The sequence below is a fragment of the Phaenicophaeus curvirostris genome, chromosome 20 (assembly GCF_032191515.1).
Source record: "Phaenicophaeus curvirostris isolate KB17595 chromosome 20, BPBGC_Pcur_1.0, whole genome shotgun sequence".
Lineage (NCBI taxonomy): Eukaryota > Metazoa > Chordata > Aves > Cuculiformes > Cuculidae > Phaenicophaeus > Phaenicophaeus curvirostris.
Genome location: NC_091411.1, coordinates 3,941,755 through 3,962,497, shown reverse-complemented (window position 1 = coordinate 3,962,497; position 20,743 = coordinate 3,941,755). Strand labels below are relative to the sequence as shown.

Genomic DNA, 20,743 nt, shown 5'->3' with positions numbered 1-20,743 from the left:
AGACATCCCTTTTTGCTCTCGGCTGAAGGAAAGATGTTGAAACAGAAGGGCCATTGATAAACTCCAGTTTGGCCTTTCTGATGTCCATGTGACACCGAACTGCGAACAGCTGAGATAAATAATAATCCTAGTCATTATGATCATGTTACATGAGTTAACTGGCTTGCTGTTGATATGAAGCAAAAGATGACACACACCTAACTGTGACAGTTTTCAGAAACACCCAAGTGTCTTCAAAGCCAAACTGACCAGAAAGCAAGGAGTTGTCTTCTATGAATATGCACGGTTAGGAATGACTGCTCCTTTCATGCTGAAATGAAGTAGGGATATTTCCTGTTGAAGAAACCTCATTTAGGTTCATTGAGAAGCCCCATGGCTGTGTGATCGTCCCAAGCTAAGACAGAGGAGAGGTCTGTGGACAGGATAAAAATGAATATTAATTCACTTGCTGTAAATAAGGCAGGATACAGAGCTGAATGCAGACACCCTCTGTTAGCCCATCCTAACATCATGCTTTCAGCAACTTAGGTGTAACTGCTTTCTTCCTATGCATCTGCCTAGAATTTGCACCCTGTGGCAAAGATGTCTTATTGACACATTGTTGTGAAATACTTCGATGAAAAGCTCACCCAACATCTCCAGACCTTCACAAGCAGGAGCTACAGTCACCAACTCAAAGCCTAAGTCATTTAAACACGGAGCTCCGGAGAGCGCAGCTCTGGGATGCTTCAAGGTATAAGATGAAGTTACTCTGTGCAACAGGAAGGCAGAGCTCTGGGTCGATTTACCGTGCCAAACTGTAGCTGCACCGAGTGTAAAATGAAACAGAATTTGCGTAGCTCTCCGTTTCACAGAAAGCCAGCGACGGGAGGGGACAATGACTGATCTTGGTAACTATTCACCTTCTGACATCAGAAACCTCTGATGCAGCAGACAAGACTGCCGTCACAAAATCCCTGATCAGGAACACAAAGCTCCTTCCCCTCTTCAGAGCTGCGAACTGTTTCACGCCCCCAGGTCACTCTTTCTTTGTACTACAAGATATGAAGTTTTTTTTTTCCAGATCACATGAGCCAGGAAGAAGGGGGAAAATCCTGCCAGGAGCAGAGATGGGCTGCAACTTGAACCTGATCAAGAGGAGATACACAGCAGCACCCTCAGAGCTATATAAGAATGTGCTCAGCACAGGAGCAAGCACTTTTTCAGGTGAAGGACTCTCATGAATCAGCCATGCGTGGGAATGAAGACACTGTTTCAAGGAGGCTTGGAGCCACTAACGAAACGTGTTTGCATTTAGTCATTGCTACCCTTGTTGTGTTTCTTGTCTTTGCGTTAGCCACCATCATGGTCTTAGTCGTTCAGAGGACGGTAAGCAATTTCTTACTTTATTCATTGACTTTTTCTTTCTTCTTTTTCTTTTGTTTTAACCTACTTCTTTCAAAAAATTATTCTGTGGCTAGAAAAGCAGTCATTGCCTCCTGTTATAAATGCACACACATGAGTTAGGGAAGCAAAAGATGAAACAAAGAAGGAGAGAAAATAATTTAAAAAAAAAAGATGACCTTTTGCCATGGGCAGCCTTAATTTCTGGCATGCCATTTCTACTCTGTAAATGGAAATGGAAAGCTCATAATCCAAGATGAAAGCCATCACTTAGTTGGGAAGAGAAGTGGAGAGAAGACAGATTACTACCTCAACATCTGCAAACTAGTTTCTATATGTATCTCCTGTTGCTTCTAAACAGAATGACCACTGTCCTAGATGGTCTGGTAGTATCTACGTATCTTCCTCTAAAATACTGAGAAATTTTAGCAACAGACATAACACAAGACATCTCTATGTGTGATGCTGTGTGGTGCTCTCTGCTGAGGTACACCATGATGTGGTGGAGCAGAGCTCTCTTGAACTACCCAGAGCACTGGCTGGGTGCGAAGTAGCTCACTGCCCCTCTGGTTTTGCCAGTCCTGTTCTTGGGTGTGATTTTTTAATGCAAAAATAGCATTATAGCAAGGATAACTGAAGGATATAAGTGAGGCAAGGTCTGACAAGAACATGTGCTCTCTCTGCCTACGGACATTTTTTCCTTCTTAAAATAAGGAGGTGTGCTCTCAAGTGGATCTGGGGTTGAATGAGTGAGACAGTTACAGCCAGGGCAGAGCTACAGGTGGTGGTGAATATGAAAAGCACATCTCTAATCTTACCAGGAATGTTGCCATGAAGTTTACCGGCTTAAAATGACAGGTTAGAAATTTTATAGGCTTTGAGATTTTATTGCAAACATCTGAGTGCTGAAGTATCTTCACCACTGTTCATCGAATCAGTGCACCATCATGGGGCTGCTGGAGGAAGCTGGCTGTGCAAAGCAAAATATGGTCTTTGAGCTCAATATTTTCTCTTACTAGATTTACCCTGTGCAATTTGCAAGTCTGTGTATACACATTACCCAGAAATGAAACCATGAAGGCTTGACTGATTCCTCTTTAAGTTGCACCAGAGAGGAGTCATTTACCTGAAATCAGCTTCTTCCAAAAGAAAAGCAGTTTGAGCACAGTTAGAATGAGACATAGGGGTTTTCAAGTGATAAATAGTGGGACATTAAGGGAGATCTTTAAAATAACAGCCTAGGTAATTACAGAATTACCACAGCTTTCCTATATAATGAGGCTTTCATTTGTACTTATTATGAAAGTAAGCATTAAATTACATCTCCATCAGGACAAACACAGTTATACTAGTTGCCAGAGGAACAATATTACTGAAGGAGTCAAGGTTTTAATTTAAAAGAGTAATGACATTATTGCAGCTGCTTTGGAAACGAGCTTGGCTGAAGGAGAAAGTAGGAAGCTGAAGCGTGTGAGAAACGCAAATAAAATCAAGCAGCAGTTTTACATTGTGAGAGGAATTTGGCAGTAAAAGCATAGCTTCTGTTCTTTTCTAAGGGAACTGAAAGCTCTGAAGCAGCACAGTCATTCTCCATCCATCACTGATCTTTAATTCCCAAACCAGAGAATATGTGTTGATTCTGAGAGACAGGTTTCTCAAGGAACTCCAGGGTTTGCTCCAAAACCATGGCCAGTGTAAGGCTGGGCACAAACTCCTTTTGTAATTACAGTTGTAGTTGGGTTGAACATCTTGTAGCATTGACTTCAGCAGCTCCAGAACAGGAGGTCTAGGGGGTTCCTGTACTTGGAGCCCTGTGGCTATTGGGTCCTGTTGCTGTAAGGTGTAGAGCATCATCAGTTGGCTTAATGACTTTCATTGTAATTTCTCAAGAGAGAAATATTTTGTGTAATCAGCCTCTTGGGATGATCTGATTTTCTCTTCAACTGTTGTCAGCTGGATTATGTGAGTGGTGCTTGACCACAGGGGTAATGGTGGCAACTTCATACCCTCCGTACGCTGAGCTGAAATAGAAACTTGTATTTTCCTCTGTCCAAAGGACTGTTAGAGGGTTCTAGGGACAATGCAGACCTTGTGACTCATGTCTCAGGTACCACTGCACTAAGAGGAGGCTCCTGGTCGACAGCAGATCATACAGTCCCCTAGCCCCATTACAGGATCTTGGAAGTCTGCTTGCCTTCCTTTTGATTAATTTACACTTCCCTAGTTGGAGATGAAAAAAGACACATTGGAAAGGGAAAATCAGACTGTGTGGAAACAATGCATTTGCCTTGTTTCCCTGAAGAAGGGAAATCCAATGTGAAAGACCAAAACAAAGAAGCAACTATGACTCTAAAGCTGCTTCTCTGAATCTAACAGCATTTCTAATATATATTATCCATGCTCCTCCCACCTCTGCAGTTTCAAAAACCCCAAGAAATTGTCTTTATGCCTTGTTTTCAAGAAAGGTGGCACAGCACATTAATGTCAGACCTAGGAAGTGTCATTTCTTGGAACTAAACTATGTTTTTTTGGAACTAACTATGTGCAGTGCTGAAGCCACTTCATTTATTCAGCTTTCATCCACAGAAACCCTTGGCTTCAGGCCATTTACTTGTCCCGATCTTTCACAAGTGACTTTATTTTTCTCTGGAATAAGAATAATCACTGTACAGAGATCTGTAGCCTTCATTTGTCTTCTTAACACTTGTAATAAGGTTGCTAAAACCTCCACCTTTCTGCCTACTGCATTTCATTACTGTTGGTTATATGTATATATGCATAACTGCATGGATGTAAAATCAGTGAATGAGTATGCGACAGAAAGGACAAGACAAACATAATTTTAAGACACATATACTTTAGTAAATCTTACGCTGTACTGCAGGGTATGCTGCGTTAGACACTGCGGGCAGCTCCCTGTACAAACAAACTCTGTGTGAATGCCCGAAGTCCAAAACTCGGGATGGTCTGTCACTGCTCTGGGTTTTGAAGGCTTTTTGAATCTCCACGCTGTGTTGTCAAATCTTTTCAGCAGAGTTAAGGCACTGGTGTGGCAATAGGTAGAAGTCAGTCACTTTTATTTGCTGATTATCAAGGCTACTGAAGTAAAAAATTAAAAGTCCCTTTAGCAGTGGGACTGCCGTAACCAGGAATCACCCCTGCAGCACTTAACATGTTCCTGCACCATCTGGAGCACCTGTCATACAAGGACAGGCTGAGACAGTTGGGATTCTTCAGCCTGGAGAGAAGGCTCTGAGGAGACCTCATAGTGACATTCCAATACCTGAAGGGTCTGTGAGAAAGGTGGGGAGGGACTGTTTACAAAGGCTTGTAGTGATAGGACAAGGGACAATGGGTATAAACTGGAGAGGGGCAGATTTAGACTAGACCCAGGGAAGAATTTCTTCACTATGAGAGTGGTGAGGCATTGGAACAGGATGCTTGGGAAAGTTCTGGATGTCCCATCCCTGAAGGTGTTCAAGGCCAGGTTGGATGGGGCCTTGGGCAGCCTGATGCAGTGGGAGGTGCCCCTTCCTATCACAGGGGGGTTGGAACTGGATGGGCTTTGAGATCCCTTCCAACCCAAATTGATTCTATTTCATGACTAATACAATAATCTTATCTTGCTTGTCCCAATCAGCGCCTCTCAGCCCCCTCTGGTGGACAACTCTGACATAAAAAAAACCAAAACAAAACCCCTCCCCCCTAAAATAAACCAAACTACACACTGCAAATTGCCCCTGAAAGCAGAATCCCCATTCACTGAACACCATGGGAAAACCACTAAGGCATTTTAGAAGAAAAGTATGCTGTTCCAGCTCTCGCCTTAAATATTCTGTATAGCAACACTCACCTGCTGTCTAGAGGTGTCGCTTTAATAGGCTTTGTTGATACTGGAAAAACTGAATTTCATATAGGGCTGTTTCCTGTGTTGCTCATTATCAGATCAGCTGCGGGGACAGTGCTCTGCTTTCTACAGTGTTCACATCTAGTTTCTACCTTTGCCTCTTGGCAACTCAGGGCCACCTACCTAAAATGCCACTGCCTTACTTCCCCCTCAGTCAGAGATGGGTAAAGATGATTTGAGGCTGAGAAGAAACATAGGATAGCTTAGAGGCTTTTTTTTTCAAATTGCAAATCTTCCTTCAAGGACCAAAGAGCTCATCCCTACAGAGGTACAAGTGGCCACCTTGTGTTCTTGGATGAGCCTTGGACCTAGTTAAGCTGAGCCAGGGCCAGTTTCTGGGGGCCTGTGGGTACATAGTATGTTTTCTTGGACTTTGTAGAGGTGGATACACACTTTAGAGACCTCTGGTTAAATGAACATTCATGGTTCAAACACAGGACATGAGAATGACCCTCCAGTCTGGCTCAGCTTGGGAAAATTTCTTGTAAAGTAATTAAGGGACAGAAGAAATAAATTACTTCCACTGGCACCTGATTGTCATTTTCTCTAATGAAGCAAACAAATTATTCTCTTTGCTGAGTAAAGACTGAGATTTTTCATCATCAGCACCCAGAACACACCAGACAGGGTGAAATGCATTGTCACGAATTCTTCCTGAGCTCACACTGTAGAATTTAATCATTTTGGGCTCCTATTTTGTGCGTCTTTTCATTCCAAGTTACAGCATTACATGCAATATTTTTGCTGTTGGAAAAGAGAGAAGTAATGCCAGTAATTTTTCAAAGCAAGCTCTAAAATTATATTTTAATATCTACTCAATTACTGAAAAAAAATGCATTAGTATCTGCTGTTTTCACCCACTGGGAGACTTCCTAGGTGAGAACGCAATATATTGGTATGTCTTGATTTTGTTTCTGCTGCCCTAACTACAAAGCAAGCTGTGAGCTATCAGCCTTGTCCTGCATGCCATCTCTGAGGGCGGGCTGCCAGGTGAACACCTCACTGTCGAGAATATCTCAATCACTTTACCAAACACTTCTTTATAGGTAGCAGTGGATCTGCTGTCTGGTTTCATTGAGCATAATCTTGCTGGGGACAGAGCATCCTCTTTCTCTCATGAAAAAAATGCCTTTAATTCTCGGCAGAGGGCAGAAATGCTCGTACACCGCTTTGAAAAATAATGTTTCCTTGCATCCTGAACACACGTGAGAGGGACAGGCCAGTGTAAGGGTCCAAAACAGAAGCTGAGAGGCTCTGGTGGATGGTCCTTGGGAGTGTTTTCAGCCAAGACTGTTTTCAGTCAAGACTGTTTTCAGTCCCCAGTTTCACACTATGTGTGCATAGGATCTATGAGAGTTTGCAAGGGAGGATGTCATGCAGGGGACGAAAAAGCTTGAAGTGCCCAGATTTTCAAACTAGAGCTCTAGCTTCCCATTCTTCTAACCCAGCAGCCTTCCTTAATGGCTACAAACTGGAGAGGGGCAGATTTAAACTAGAAATAAGGAGGAATTTCTTCACCATTAGAGTGGTGAGGCACTGGAACAGGTGTCCCAGGGAAGCAGTTGCTGCCCCATCTGTGGAGAGGTTCAAGGCCAGGTTGGATGGGACCTCGGGCAGCCTGATCCAGTGGGAGGTTTCCCTGCCCATCACAAGGGGCTGGAACTGGATGGGCTTTAAGGTCCCTTCCAATCCAAACTATTTTATGATTCTATGATCCCTGTACAGCTTAGGAGAATCACTTGGATAAATACTGTCTCAACAGATAACTCTTACCCTGTGTTACGTAGGTGTGGGGAGAGAAAGGGAACAAATCATATGTTACAGACACTCAAATTATGAAGCACCTATGCTATCTCTGTCTGCAGGACACGGCATTTGGGCATTAGACCAAAGGATAACATTGCTTTGCCAGGAGCAGATGCAGCTCTACGCTTAAACCATTGTTGAAAACATGGTCACATTAGGCCAAAGTCTAATTAAAAATATTCTTTAACATGTAGGGCTAGAACATTAAGTACCACAAACAGACAAAACAGGATTTCTCTCACTGTCTGATCATCTTCCTTCTCCCCACACCACACGTCGTCCTTTCTACACTCAGAGATAAAGTACTCATATTTTAAGACCACTGTGGATGAAGTTGTCTGCCACTACATGCATGGTGTTCCTCATTTCTCTCAGGAGATATTAGATATCGAGTTAAAGCTAGTACCAGCTTCCCAACTTTCTCCTCCTTAGACATCCTAGTCTGTCACTGGAACAGAGTCCCCAGGGAAGTGGTCATGGCACCAAATTGGTCCCGGTTCAAGAAGCGTCTAGAGAATGTTCTTAGTCATATAGTTTATCTTTAGTCCTGCAAGGAGCAGGGAGTTCAACTCGATGATCCTTATGGGTCCCTTCCAACACCAGATATCTTATTCTATGATAAATTGAACCTGGCCTGCTGCGCCTGCACAATTAGCTCAGGTAATTGATATCAAGGTAAGAGGAGCCGGTTTAGGCTAGCCTGAGCAAAAACCACTCCCTGATACTGAAATTGTGGGACTGCCCAGTGTGTGAATGAAGAGATGTGGCACAGAGTTTCAGGCACTGAGGCACTCTCAGTATCATTCTTGGCTGCTGGGACAACTGATAGATGTGTATGAGCTGTCAGTGACTTCACTTGTGCGGAAGAAATATGCAAACAAACACAGGCTTCAGGGTAATATGTTTGGATGGCAGAGGTGTGATAAAATAGAAGCAAGACCACAGATGAAGCTTCCCATATTTCTCACTTGGAGCATAATTCCTGAGAAGTTCTCAGGCCATGCTGACTGAGGACAATTTCCTGTGCCATTTTGACCCTTGGCTTTACACCCCAGCAAGAAGTAAGAAGAGAGGTGAAGGACAACTTTGTCACTGTTGGACCTGTGTAGGAGCTCTACAGCTTTTACTTTCATCCATATATTGGCTTTGCAGGGATGGGCACTGGCTCTCAGGGTGTACAGTCCCACTCTGTCCTATCTGACCTACTCTCTCCATGCTTTGCAAGCCACAGAATGAAGTTTTCAAGGCCCGTGCTTCCAAAACAGCCCCCTAAAAAAACAAACACATTTTATACCACGCTGAGAGTTGCTGGCTGTCAGAATGGACTGGATGATCTTAGATGTCTTTTCCAACTTAATGATTCTATGAAATGTAGATTTTCTGTATTAGGAAAACCAAAAAACAGTGAGGAGGGATGACTGAGGATTATATTTGGATGAGAGAGCTTGCCGGAAGCATTTTCTTCCCAGCAACCCCTCACTGCCCTGCGAGGCTCTGTAAGGAGCCGTACTCTCTGTAACGCCTGGTGCTGGCTCCCTGTATGTCAGGCTCTGTATTGCCTTCACAGCACGCAATGGAAATGTCTAAGATCCACTTTTAAAACAGGGTAGTACTTGAACAAGGATATGATCCCAGAATAATTACCCCTTTTTTCACTTCTCTTTCAGGCACCTGATCCTGCCACGGAGGGCATCGCAAAAGCTATCAGGACAGGTAAGACCCCTAAACTGAATATGCATGCCATTTATTTCAAGTGTAGTGCAAATATTGCCCAGGATCCCAAATAAGCCAATTGTGCACATCTTAACATTTCACAAAAAGTCTCTGCTTGGTGAAAAGCTAAGGTAGCGGAAAAAAAGAGAAATTAAAAGAAGAAGAAGAAGAAAAAAGCTTTCAAAATAGTTGGTACTTCCGGAAACCAGTGCATGGCTGAGGAAATAACAAGTATGTCTTAATCTGCCCTGAGGTGTCTTTACAAAAGACGGTTTTTTTGCCAGAGGATGTGAACATCAGTCTGACTATTAGGTCTTATTTTTAAGGGCTGGCTCTGGCACATGTGGGTGTAGCATCCCTGTCATCACAAGGCAGGCGTACAAATGTGTTGTCACATAATTTCAAAACAGTGAAACTCTTCCTGTACCCCTTTGGTCTGGAGCAGTCATGTGTTTCCTGCTGGTTTGTGGGGAAAAGAGAGAAAGGAAGGGATAGGTCTAGAACGTGCAAGTGGATAACAGCAGCAAGAGACACCAGGCAAGGAATTAAAACACGTAGAGTATGAGCGCAGGGAGCCCCAAACAGGAAAAAAAACCTGCCCCATTAGACTGGCAGAGACAGTGTACCAAGATCCTCCTTTTCCTTAGTGTAAATCAGGAGGAGCAGTATTTATTTCATTGGCATTGCCTCCCTGGTACCACGGCCCTTAGCACCAGTTAGGAAAGAGCTAGTGAATGCTGTCACTGTGGAGTCCAGTGACTGAGAGAGGAGGAGCCACAGGGGCTGTATCTGTAGATCAGTATTGTTTCAAAGCAAAGCACAAGCAATATTGGCACTGCCGTGGCAGAGAGGAGAGGTCTTACTGATACAATAGTGCATCACTATATATATATTAATATGTATTATTATTATTATTCTTATCATCATCATAATATCAGTCAACATGTGCCAATTGCTTTTTCTCCTCACCAGTAACTGACAGGTGCCAGGCAGGAGTAACACGGTCTCTCCAGGAATGCACAAGATGCCACTGCACTAGCCAGAAACCTTTCTGTCTTTGGGTCCATATCAGTTACAGACACCCTCTTGCTCTGAATCCTGCTGCTAAATCTGAGATGATGCCATTAGTGAAAGACAAAAGAGGGCAGGACAGAGAAACCCCACCAGGGTGGAAGAGATGCTGAAAGCTGTTAGCCGTGGGTGTGAGTGCTCTATCAGCCTCCCCTCATTGCCTGTCAAGGCTCAGTTGTGTGTCTCTGGCAGGGTAATGGAGCATTAAAGTGTAAGCGAATTACAATGGCCTTTTATTTTTCTCTTAAAATGCATAAAGCAGGGCTAATTGATTAATATGTCCCAGCGGGTAATTTACTGAGCCCCTCTCAGCAGAGAGCTCTGTCACACACTGCCAGGCATCACTTGCTGACTTCTAAGTAGGAGTTGCAGCAACCCCTGCAAGGTCCCATCCAGCAGAGCAGCAAGAAACAGAAACATAAGAAATATTACAGGATGGGGACTTTGGCGATATGGAAGTTGCTGTGGGTTTGATATTTATGAGGCTGAGAGAGCTGATCTTGTCTAGCCTAGAGAAGAGAAGGCTCCGGGAGACCTTAGAGAAGCTTCCAGTACTGAAAGGGGCTCCAAGAAAGCTGGGGAGGGACACTTGATCAGGCAATGCAGGGACAGGACAAGGCAGAATGGTTTGAAGCTGAAACAGGAGAGATTTAGATTGTATATTAGGAAGAAATTTTGTACTGTGAAGGTGGTGAGGCCCTGGCCAAGGCTGCCCAGAGAAGTGGTGGCTGCCCCATCCCTGGAGGTGTTCAAAGCTAGGCTGAATGGGGCTTGGAGCAGCCTGATCCAGTGGGAGGTGTCCCTGCCCATGGCAGGGGTGGGACTGGATGGGCTTTGAGGTCCCTTCCAACCCAAACCGTTCTATGATTCTGTGTTTTAGATTTGCCTCTCAAGGCAGCCCATGGGTTGACAGTATAATTTGGATGTATTCTGTACCCATTTTGTTCACAACAGGGTTTCAAAGTCCTGCATTGTGAAAGAAAAAAAAAATAAGCCTTGCCAAGCTGGTGCTCAGCCTTGCTCCAGCCCTATGTTGATACCAACAGGAGGTTGAAAGTGTCTGATTGTGTAAAATATCTCAGAGATGCTATTGGGGGATGCAGGATTCTGCTGGTGGGAACAGTTGGGGTTCACTCAGGCAGAGACTGAATTGAAATGCAAATGGACAGCAGTCCAGACACAGCCACATCTCTGAATTAATATTGTAATGTTAAAGCAGGAAAAACATGATGATTTAATTTAGGTTTCCAATAAGATTTTGTCCTACTATTAGCTAAACATCAGTGTGCATTAAAGCAGATTTATAGAAGTGTTCCATTCCTGACTCAGCTGTGGGTCCTCAATGGATGGGTTTGCAGGAGTCGGCACACAGTAGTGGAGCGCGGTGCAATGTTGGCTTATTTAATGCTTGATATCAAACAGTATTAATCTCCTCACAACCTCTGTGCCATTGTCAGTGGAGTGCCTGAGCAACAGGGGAAAAGGATTAAATTCACCATGAAGTAAAAGTTTATGAAACAAACCGTTCTATGATTCAATTATATGTTCTTTCTGCTGGAATATTTCTCCATGGAAACTCATTTCCTAAATATAAAATCATATATTAATATAGGCCAAAGAGGTATTATTATTAGGTTTGTTTTTTAGAGAGAATACTAAGTCATAGAGAAATTTATGATCTGCCACCATACAGATACGTTCAGCACTCATCGTCTCCTTGCTGTCCTCCCTGAGCCTTGTTTCCCTGTAAACATTGTAAACCCTGGACTGATGGCTTTTCATGTTATACTGGACTACAAAGAGATGATATCAAAATCTCTTCTCATTTATAAAAGCTTATATACGTGCACACTATTTACAGATCTCTTGTCTAGCAGCAAGTTCCATTAGCAGTTGATGTACAGACCAGGAAAGGAAATCCAGCACCCTATTCACAGCTTCAGTGGGAAATAAGGCTTTGAGGCCCGTGATCCTGCCCATGGCAGAGGGTTGGAACTGGATGTTCTTTAGGTCCCTTTCAACCCAAACTGTTCCATGATTCTATGAAATAGATTGACAAGTAAAAGTCTGACTCCAAGAAATGAAGACAATACAGGTGACATTCACATCCTTGCTACCCTAGAGTAAATCAGGATGAAGGCACTGAAGCAGAGCAGCCTTTCCAGATTTGCAGCAATATTTCTGAGTGCACTTTGGCCTTCTCCAATTAAACCTGCTCCCTTCCAGTCTGGAATTGTCCCTGTGTAACACTAATGAAGTTGCTGGGCTGCTACTCACAAATCCCATGACGGTGGGCTCCTCTGAAATGCATATTTCACAATTAGGCTACATCATAGATTTTTGCCTTCTCAGCTTCAGTACCTATAGGTGTTTGTATGCATATATTTGAAGCCATATAGGGTTCTGTTTGCTCTTGGGGAGATCAGGGCAGATGAGCTGTGTTTCTCAGTTTGAAAATTTTGAGCAAGCCTGAGCTTGTAAATGCTAGAAAGAGCACTCCTAGCCCAGCATCCGGAGGAAACAGCAGCTAGGCAGATTCCAGTTAGTCATAACAGGGGCTGGTTGCTTATTTAATTATTAACGAGATAATCTATACTGCTTCAAAATGTTCAACCTTAGACCTTCCATCTCTCCAATGCTTAAAACACAAGTCGTAGTTGAATTTAGTATAGAATGTAGTTGTAATTGTAGTTGGGCTTGTTCAGCCTGGAGAAGAGAAGGCTCCAAGGAGGTCTTACAGCAACCTTCCAGTATCTGATGGGGGCTACAAGAAAGCTGGAGAGGGACTGTTCACAAAGGCTTGTAGTGATAGGATGAGAGACAATAGGTATAAACTGGAGAGGGGCAGATTTAGACTGGACATAAGGAGGAATTTCTTCACAATGAGGGTGGGGAGGCCCTGGCCCAGGTTGCCCAAGGAAGCGGTGGCTGCCCCATCCCTGGAGGGGTTCAAGGCCAGGTTCCATGAGGCCTTGGGCAGCCTGATCTAGTGGGACAAGTCCCTGTACATTACAGGGGGGTTGGAACGGGATAATCTTTCAGTTCCCTTCCAACCCAAACTATCCTATGATTCTAATATGTGTACATAGAGATTAATAACTCATTAAATTCTGTGACCTATGCGGCACTGACAAGCAGGCTAGGGACTTGAATAGATTTGGCCTTAAAGGCTCTAAGTTTTGCCATAGTCAGGTGTGCAGTGACGAGTTCATAAGAGGTTCTTCCTCAGTTTGGAGGACAGAAAGGGATACTTCTAAAGCTTATGTTTTTGGAAGGTGGTGACATTAGCAGCTGAGTTCAATCCCCTCTCAATGCACAGGACCAGAGCCAGTCCTTGGGCTGTTAAGGACCAAAGGCACTTGATATATGTGTGACAGGCACAGCCACAAGCACAGGCTCTGCCACTGAGCCCAGGAGAGGACATCACCCCACAGGTGTTTATCACAGCATCACTCAGCTGGGAGAGTCCATCAGTGCAGGCTGTGGTTGTTTGCAGGACACTTAATTGGAAGGAGAAGCTTAAAGACAGCTACAAGGACCTCAGGCAGAGGCTGCTGAGAAATGCAATTAAGCAAGTCCTGCTCTCTCTAGCATGCTGACAGAGATGTATGAAATCACCTTATCTAATTTTATAAGCACGTAAACCAGCAGAGTGTACGGAGGAATTGAAAGCTGTTTGTTGCCTGTCCGTACTTCTTCCCCTTGTAATTTAAGTTCAGGTTTTCAACCTAATCTTGTGCCTATCCACACTCAGCCTCCAGTAGCTGTAATGCCATGCATGCTTCAGGGGAATATCACTATGAGAGGTGACTGATACTCAGACAAACCTCAAAAACCCTATTTGAGGGTCTCTCCACATCTGAGTGCCAACGGTTTGCACTCTGGTATACCATTTTCAGCTCTTGGTTTCACTGCCCTTTGTCTGCGCTCCTTTTATACCCACCTCAGAGGTAGGAAAACTGAGGCAGCCAGCAGCAAGGAGAGCTGCCCAGGCAGAGTTACATCTTCTTGAACTTGGCTGGCGGCATATATGTCCACTCTGGCAGGACACAGCCTGCTTAGTTTCTGTCCTCTTTTAATAAGACTTTCTCCATTTTGTTTGTGAGGTGGAAATCACAGCAATGCCAGTGAGTCCACAGCTCCTCCGAGTCCCATGTCACAATCCTGCAGTGCACCCTCTTTGGCTCAGTGGGTAAAAGATGCTCATGGAAACAGCCTGGCCCTTTTCCTTAGGGCTGTGCTCTCTGGATGCTCGTCCTATGGTACAAGGGGTCAGGAAGACAAAGGTGAATTATCTCCTGACATCTTTGTTAGAACAAAACAACCTAAACAGCTTCCTACTGTGATCTCTCTTTTTTATAAGCAGGCTTCAATTAAGCAGCTTCATCTACAGCCTCTGTGCATCACAGTGGACAATGAAACCAGTTTGTTCTCCTTGGTCCTTAGTCCCAAATGTGGCTTTGCTTTTCCTCCTTCTCACAGCATTTTTAAGCTCACATAATCCTATTGGCTGCTGTGGGATTACTTCTAATTTACAGTGTTTCTAGCACAAAGCCAATTAGGTGTTGTGATTGAACATAGCCATCTATCAGGCTTGAAATTCGAGTAATTTCATTCCCTCCTGGCTTTCACCAAAATGTCTTAGATAAAAGAATCAAACTGAGAAATAAAATTAGAAAACAGTTATAAACCACCTCTGTGGAGCAAGAAGCGGAAACATCTCTATAAAACAATCTTTTTCCATAACTTGCCTTCTCAGAAACACAGCTGATGTCACTGAATAAAGGGTTTAAACACACACACGCACAACTTGCTGGCATTGATAATTGTAAGCACAGCTTTGGAAATGCAAGGTGCAGTCAGCGCAGTGAGGGGTGGATCTAGGGAGACACCAGGAATATCTTCAGACAGCTCATGACTGACGGGGCTCCTGGTAGCACCAGGCTGTTGGTGTGTGGGCACGGCACTTTGCTTGCTTTAGCAGATGTTGCAGGGCTGCAGCTCCCACTGTCTGCTCCAGCAGCAGGGGATTTTCTGCTTTGTAGGGTAAACCGCTGAAATGCCACTGAGTTTTTGTAAAAACACTCTTCCTTCTTGCAGGATACTTGTAACGTGTGCTCAGGGTGCTGACTATGCATTACCAGAGACTGCTGCTACCACAACAGCTCTAGTTTGAAATTAGGGCCAGAAGGGTTTTCTCCACTCCTATGCAATTTCTCATCTGTAAGCATCCGCGCACTCACTGAAACGTTTATATTGCCATGACTAACCTCAGGAAAGCAGGCTTTGCTTTTATTTTGGGGATTTCCAGCATATCCAGGGGAATTTGGTACACAACATACTCATTCCTGGGGCACAGTGAGCACCTGCTTCTCTCAAAGTGTTTAAACCACTCAAATCAGAGAAAGATTGCAATGTTTTCAAGATGTTCACAGCCTCCTCCTCCTCCAACACTGAGTGGAAAGGATTTGATGCTCCAAAGCACCAAGCAGGGGGGCCTGTGGGGGCCTTGATTTATCCATTCTCCTGACCAAGTGCCTCTCAGAAATCAGATCATGCAGATACCACAAGGGTCTGGAGTTGTGAGTAGTTTTTCTGTACTCATAGTTTCAGGAATCCTGTGAAACCTAAGATCCTTGTCTCAAACTGCATTTAGCAGGCTCCTCTGTGTTCACATCAGGAACAAGAAATATGTTACCTGATGTCCTGGAGTATCATAGAATTGTAGAATGCTTTGGGTTGGAAGGGACCTCAAAGCTCATCCAGTTCATACCCCTCCATGGGCAGGGACACCTCCCACTGGATCAGGGGGCTCCAAGCCCCATCCAACCTGGCCTTGAACACCTCCAGGGATGGGGCAGCCACCCCTGCTCTGGGCAACCAGGGCCAGGGCCTCCCCACCCTTACAGCAAAACATTTCTTCTTCAGATCTCATCTCAATCTCCCCTCTTTCAGCTTAAAACCATTCCCCCTCGTCCTATCTCTGCACTCCCTGAGGAAGAGTCCCTCTTCAGCTTTCCTGGAGCCCCTTTTAGTACCCGGAGCTGCTCTAAGGTTTCCTCAGAGCCTTCTCTTCTCCAGGCTGAACAAGGCTAGCTCTCTCAGTCTGTCCTCATAGGGAGGTGCTCCAGCCCTTGGATCATCTTCGTGGCCTCCTCTGGACTCATTCTAATAGATCCATGTCCAAGATATAGAATAGCATAGTTTTGTGTATCTACTGGAGACCCTTGTAGGGTGGGGGGACTCTTACACCAATTTTATAAACCAAGTCACAGGGAAGCTTAAGTGATTTGTGTACCTTGGGAAAGAGGAGTTAAATTTTTTAAGGCTTTACTGAAACTCCTTCATAGTTTTTTCTTGGTATTCATCCATAGAACAAAACAGGGAGATTCCCAATCTCCCATTTAAGCTCCTATGTACACCTCTACGGCTGCAGCAGGACCAGAAGATGTAAAGGAAAGCCAATGCAGTAAGGAAGAACTATTCACCTGCCCTGTGCAGCCACTGGGATATACACTATTTTCCTAAATCTCTGTCTGGTCTGGGTATCCATGTGCCTGTCTCTCTCTGATATGGGTATCCATGTGCCTGTGGCCACACAGGGCAGGGCAACCTCTGCTCCACACAGCTACAAAATAAAGAAGGAACAATCAGTGCCATTCACCAAACACGCAGTGAGGTGAGAGGAGGAAAACCTTACATGAAGAGGATGGTGAAGAGGATGGGAAGGTGAACCATGGCTGGAAAGGAGCAGGAATGCAGGGGAAGCAGTGGGGTGCATGGTACGGGATGCAGGAGATGGGACACAGGGAGGTGGTGCAGGGATTCAGGAGATGGGACAGCAGCAGGAGGAGCAGGGATGGAGAAGATGGGACAGTGGGAGGCGGTGCCGTGGCAGCCGGCAGAGCCGCTCACAGACCCGAGAGCGGCTGGGGAAGGAGCATCCCTCCCGCCGGGGGAAGGAGCGCCCGGCGCATCCCTGCCCCTCGCCAGGGTTCGGAGCATCCCCTGACACCGCTGCCTTTGGAGCAGCTCTGGGGTCTGAGCAGACAACAACCTCACCTTGGGTCCTGGGGCATCCACGTTTGAACTGCAAGAGCACAAAACAACATTTCAAAAGGACCCAAGGGGCTGCTTTCAGGACTATGTTCCAGTTAAACGTTTAAAAGCCTCTTTCCGTAGTTCCACCTTCCAGATAATTAATTGGTTAAATTAATCTTACTGGCATTGAATCTCTGTTTGTCAGAAGGCAAATCACAGAATTACAGAATGGTTTAGGTTGGAAGGGACCTCAAAGCCCATCCAGTTCCAACCTCTGCTGTGGGCAGGAACACCTCCCACTGGATCAGGTTGCTCCATCCAACCCCATCCAACCCCATCCAGCCTGGCCTTGAACCCCTCCAGGGATGGGGCAGCCACCACTGCTTCTCTTGGCAACCTGGGCCAGGGCCTCCCCACCCTCACAGGAAAACATTTCATCTTAAGATCTCATCTAAATTTACAATTTATATTCGAAAACAATTTAGATCAGATTAGAAATTCAGATTAGAAAAAACACTTTTTTTTTTTTTTTTCTTTTTTACCCGAGCTTTAGACTATTATAAATGTAGCAATCGAGTTACACAGCTGTGAATTCCCTGTGCAGATCAGATATCATCAGCCACGGAGTAAGATTCAGCTCCCCTACAGGCTGTTCTAACTGCTGCCACTTGTCACTTTGGAGCTGCTACTGTGCAGGTTGTCCAAAGCACAGTTATAGCAAATAAATAAGGTGTCAAATGCTGGGACATTTTTACAGTAAAAAAATAGTCACCAGTGCTCACTTAACCTGTTGTTTCCTTCAGGAAACACCTCTGAAGACTATTTAAGAATCCTACTGAACATTCCGACCAAGAGAGCCGCTGCGTACATGAGAGGTCAGTGGGGAGCCCAGCCAAGGGGAAAGGTTGGCAAAGGGGACCTGTGGGGCTGGCTGATGAGCAGGCTCTTCACATTATTCAGTCTGGTTTAGTGGCAAATCACTTTTTGATCAAATGGGCATTTTATAGGAAAAAAGTCTTTAGCTTTCCTGAAAAGTGAGTGTGTTTGTAAACCTCCCCCTCCCCCGAATCTGATTGCGTAAACTTTTTACCTTGGTAAGAAAAAATAAAGATACACCTTCTGCACACAAACACACGAATATACAGCTCCATCATTTCCCTTTAAGTACTGCAGGAGGCTGTTTTCACTGTACCTCCCTGTCTTGGGTTTCCCAAGAGCTACATAAGTCCTTGGAACTCTCCACTGCCATGTGTGAGCTCCCAGCCATCTGACTAGTGCCTTTTCTTGGACCTTCCTTCAAGAAAACCACTGAACAGGTATCTCTGTTTGCCAGGAAACACACTGCCACAAGTCACACAAGGCTGAGTTCAGGTCACCACAGCCCAGCAGCTCATTTTAAAACTTGTCTGCTTTTCTTCCTAGTGTCCAATCCAGTAAACAGTTCAAAACTGAGCTTGGTCAAGAAGGGTATTTGTGAAGACATTGACTGCAAGAGCGAAGAGCTGGTGATAAGGGAACAAGGCCTCTACTTGATCTTTTGCCACTTGAACTTTCGTTTCCCTGGCTGCTCAAGCAGCCCCATCGACCTCAAGATAGAGCTCCTTGTGAATGACAAAGTCAACAGGCAAACATTATCCACATGGTGCAGATCAGAAACGTGCCAAGAAAAGACTTTTAAGACCTTGTTCCAGCTCCATTTGACACACTTGAGGGCAAAGGACCGAATATCAGTAACACTTAATCATCCTAAGTTCTTGAATGATATTTCGCTTCCCAACGATAACATTCTTGGGGTCTTGAAGTACAACCATTAAGTGTGAGCAGCGCTCTGACTTCCCACTGCTGCCCAGACTTACCTTTCTCTGAACAACAGTAGCCTGCTTTTACTAGGCAACACCTTGTTTTCAATGTCCTATCTCACCTCATTGCTAGGGTCAACAAGGAACTTTGTGAGTGTCCCAGAATGAAACCTAAGCCACCATAAGACCCACACCTAAGAGATTACTCTGCTTTGGCTCCAGGTAGGGTTGTTGTTGGACTATCCAGTGTATAAACCATCTTGCCAACAGCTCCTCAAAATAGTATTGTGTAAACAGAGATTAAAAATTAACTAAATTACAGGAAGAATACACAACATCAAGGCTTTTGGCTAACGGGTGGCTGGCAAGGTGCCTGCACTCTGGAGTCTGGGAACTTTTTTTAATTTGAATTGTCTGGAGTAGCATTTTAAAGTGGTCTTTCTAAAAAACTGATAGTCGAAGTTTGCAGTTAAAACTTTCTTTACAACTGGAGCATGCAACCACAGCTAGGTAGGTCAATGGATAGACCGTAGGAAACCAAAGATGATTAAATTATTGACTCACAGGCTCGTAGCTAAAACTTTGGGACAGGACATAGGAGATCTGGGACTTGCAGGATATTTCTGTGCTGTATTCTGCTACGGACTTTATGCAATTTACTTCGAAGTGTCTTCCTTTTCCCTATTTATCCATCTTTTCTATTTAAATACTAAGCTCTTTGGGGCAAAGACTTTGTACATGAACAGTACTCGGTCTTTGCTCACCTGGGGTTTCTAGACCTTCTCATAACAAATATTAAAATAGTAATCTGGTGGCAAATCTAGCTGCACAACAAAGTTCATTACAATACACCCTGCATGACACCAGACCACACTGGTGTATAGATACACCTCTAACACCAGCACTTTCTGAAAATCCAAGATTTAGATCTGAGATTCAGACTTTCCCAAAGCCAATTTCCAACCTGGCCCTCAGCTGAGAGCCATGGTGTTTGGGAGATCCAGAGGACAGATATTATTTAAGCTTCTTTGGCTTACTGGGAAGCTTAGATAATGAAGGATAACAGAGTCACCTGAGGACCTCCATGATTTGCAGTAGCACAGGCATTTACTCGAAATGTGATTCTTACCATGTGGGGAGGGACCAAAAAATTACTAAAGCTAGTACTGCTTCACTCTTTCCTCTTTCCCCTTCATTCCTGAGATCTTACTAAGGTTTATTTTCAGTGCTATCCAACTTTTTCCCCAGGTGTACCTCTATTTACTTCTTTTATATGACTAGAGCTTGAAGAACTGTTCACATCAAAACATATGGTCAGAGATTTAGTTTCTGGCTTTGGAAACTCAGTATATGCTCTATTTTTCAAGCTTAGTCAATGTTAGCAACTGATGTAGCTTATTTTATGTTAGTACACTGAAAGTACTCCTAAGAGTAGCAACTTGCTACTTGTGTCATGTCACCAGAAACTCACGGTATGTATTGGTGATGTTCCGTCCTATTGACAGGTGACTTCAAAATACACAAGAAATTTTCACAGGGTCACGAACAGCTGATGTGATTCATTGCTAGTGATGCCTCTATTCTGTCTGGATAAATATCGATGAAAATACAAAATCTTTTTGCTATTAACAGTTAGAAAGAAAAATAAGAGAAGAAAACTAAATCTTTCCCCTTAAAGAAAATACTTCTGATTTTATAAGTCACTTTACCCTGCCCAATGACATTGTAACTTCCACTGGGATCTCCTCACCTTATAAATCTTTCATGTCTCTGAATAGGGTTTTTTAACTCTCTCTGCCTCCACCTCAATGCACACAACTAGTAACGGGAGAAATTTAAGCAGGTCTGGTAGTCAGGAACGATGGCCCCTGAATATAGAAAAGGCAGCTAATAAATGAAAATATGCATTTACTCACACATATCCACCTCCTCCCGCCTTTTCCTGAAGGCTTTGAATTGAAAGAGAAAGACCATTCTTTAAAAATAAAGAAGCTCTCTGCATAGGATGATTTTCTTCTATTAT

At 44.2% G+C, this 20,743-nt stretch overlaps 1 protein-coding gene and 1 long non-coding RNA gene across 2 annotated transcripts in view; one reads left to right on the top strand and one right to left on the bottom strand.

The window, feature by feature from the left end:
- Positions 1 to 20,743, bottom strand: part of LOC138729164 (uncharacterized) — a 113,893-nt gene that overhangs the window by 6,898 nt on the left and 86,252 nt on the right. The window lies entirely within an intron of this gene.
- Positions 886 to 19,857, top strand: TNFSF8 (TNF superfamily member 8). The gene is made up of 4 exons (XM_069873138.1): positions 886 to 1,368; positions 8,764 to 8,809; positions 17,725 to 17,796; positions 18,344 to 19,857. Exons 1-4 carry the CDS (start codon positions 1,174 to 1,176, stop codon positions 18,733 to 18,735), a joined length of 705 nt encoding a protein of 234 aa, XP_069729239.1. The 5' UTR covers positions 886 to 1,173; the 3' UTR covers positions 18,736 to 19,857.

Bases quoted from the DNA above. Each gene is read 5' to 3' on its own strand.
- TNFSF8 (XM_069873138.1), top strand. From the start codon at position 1,174: ATGTGCTCAGCACAGGAGCAAGCACTTTTTCAGGTGAAGGACTCTCAT. The intron at 1,369-8,763 runs GTAAGCAATTTC...CTTCTCTTTCAG, and splicing joins TCTTAGTCGTTCAGAGGACG to GCACCTGATCCTGCCACGGA. The intron at 8,810-17,724 runs GTAAGACCCCTA...TGTTTCCTTCAG, and splicing joins CGCAAAAGCTATCAGGACAG to GAAACACCTCTGAAGACTAT.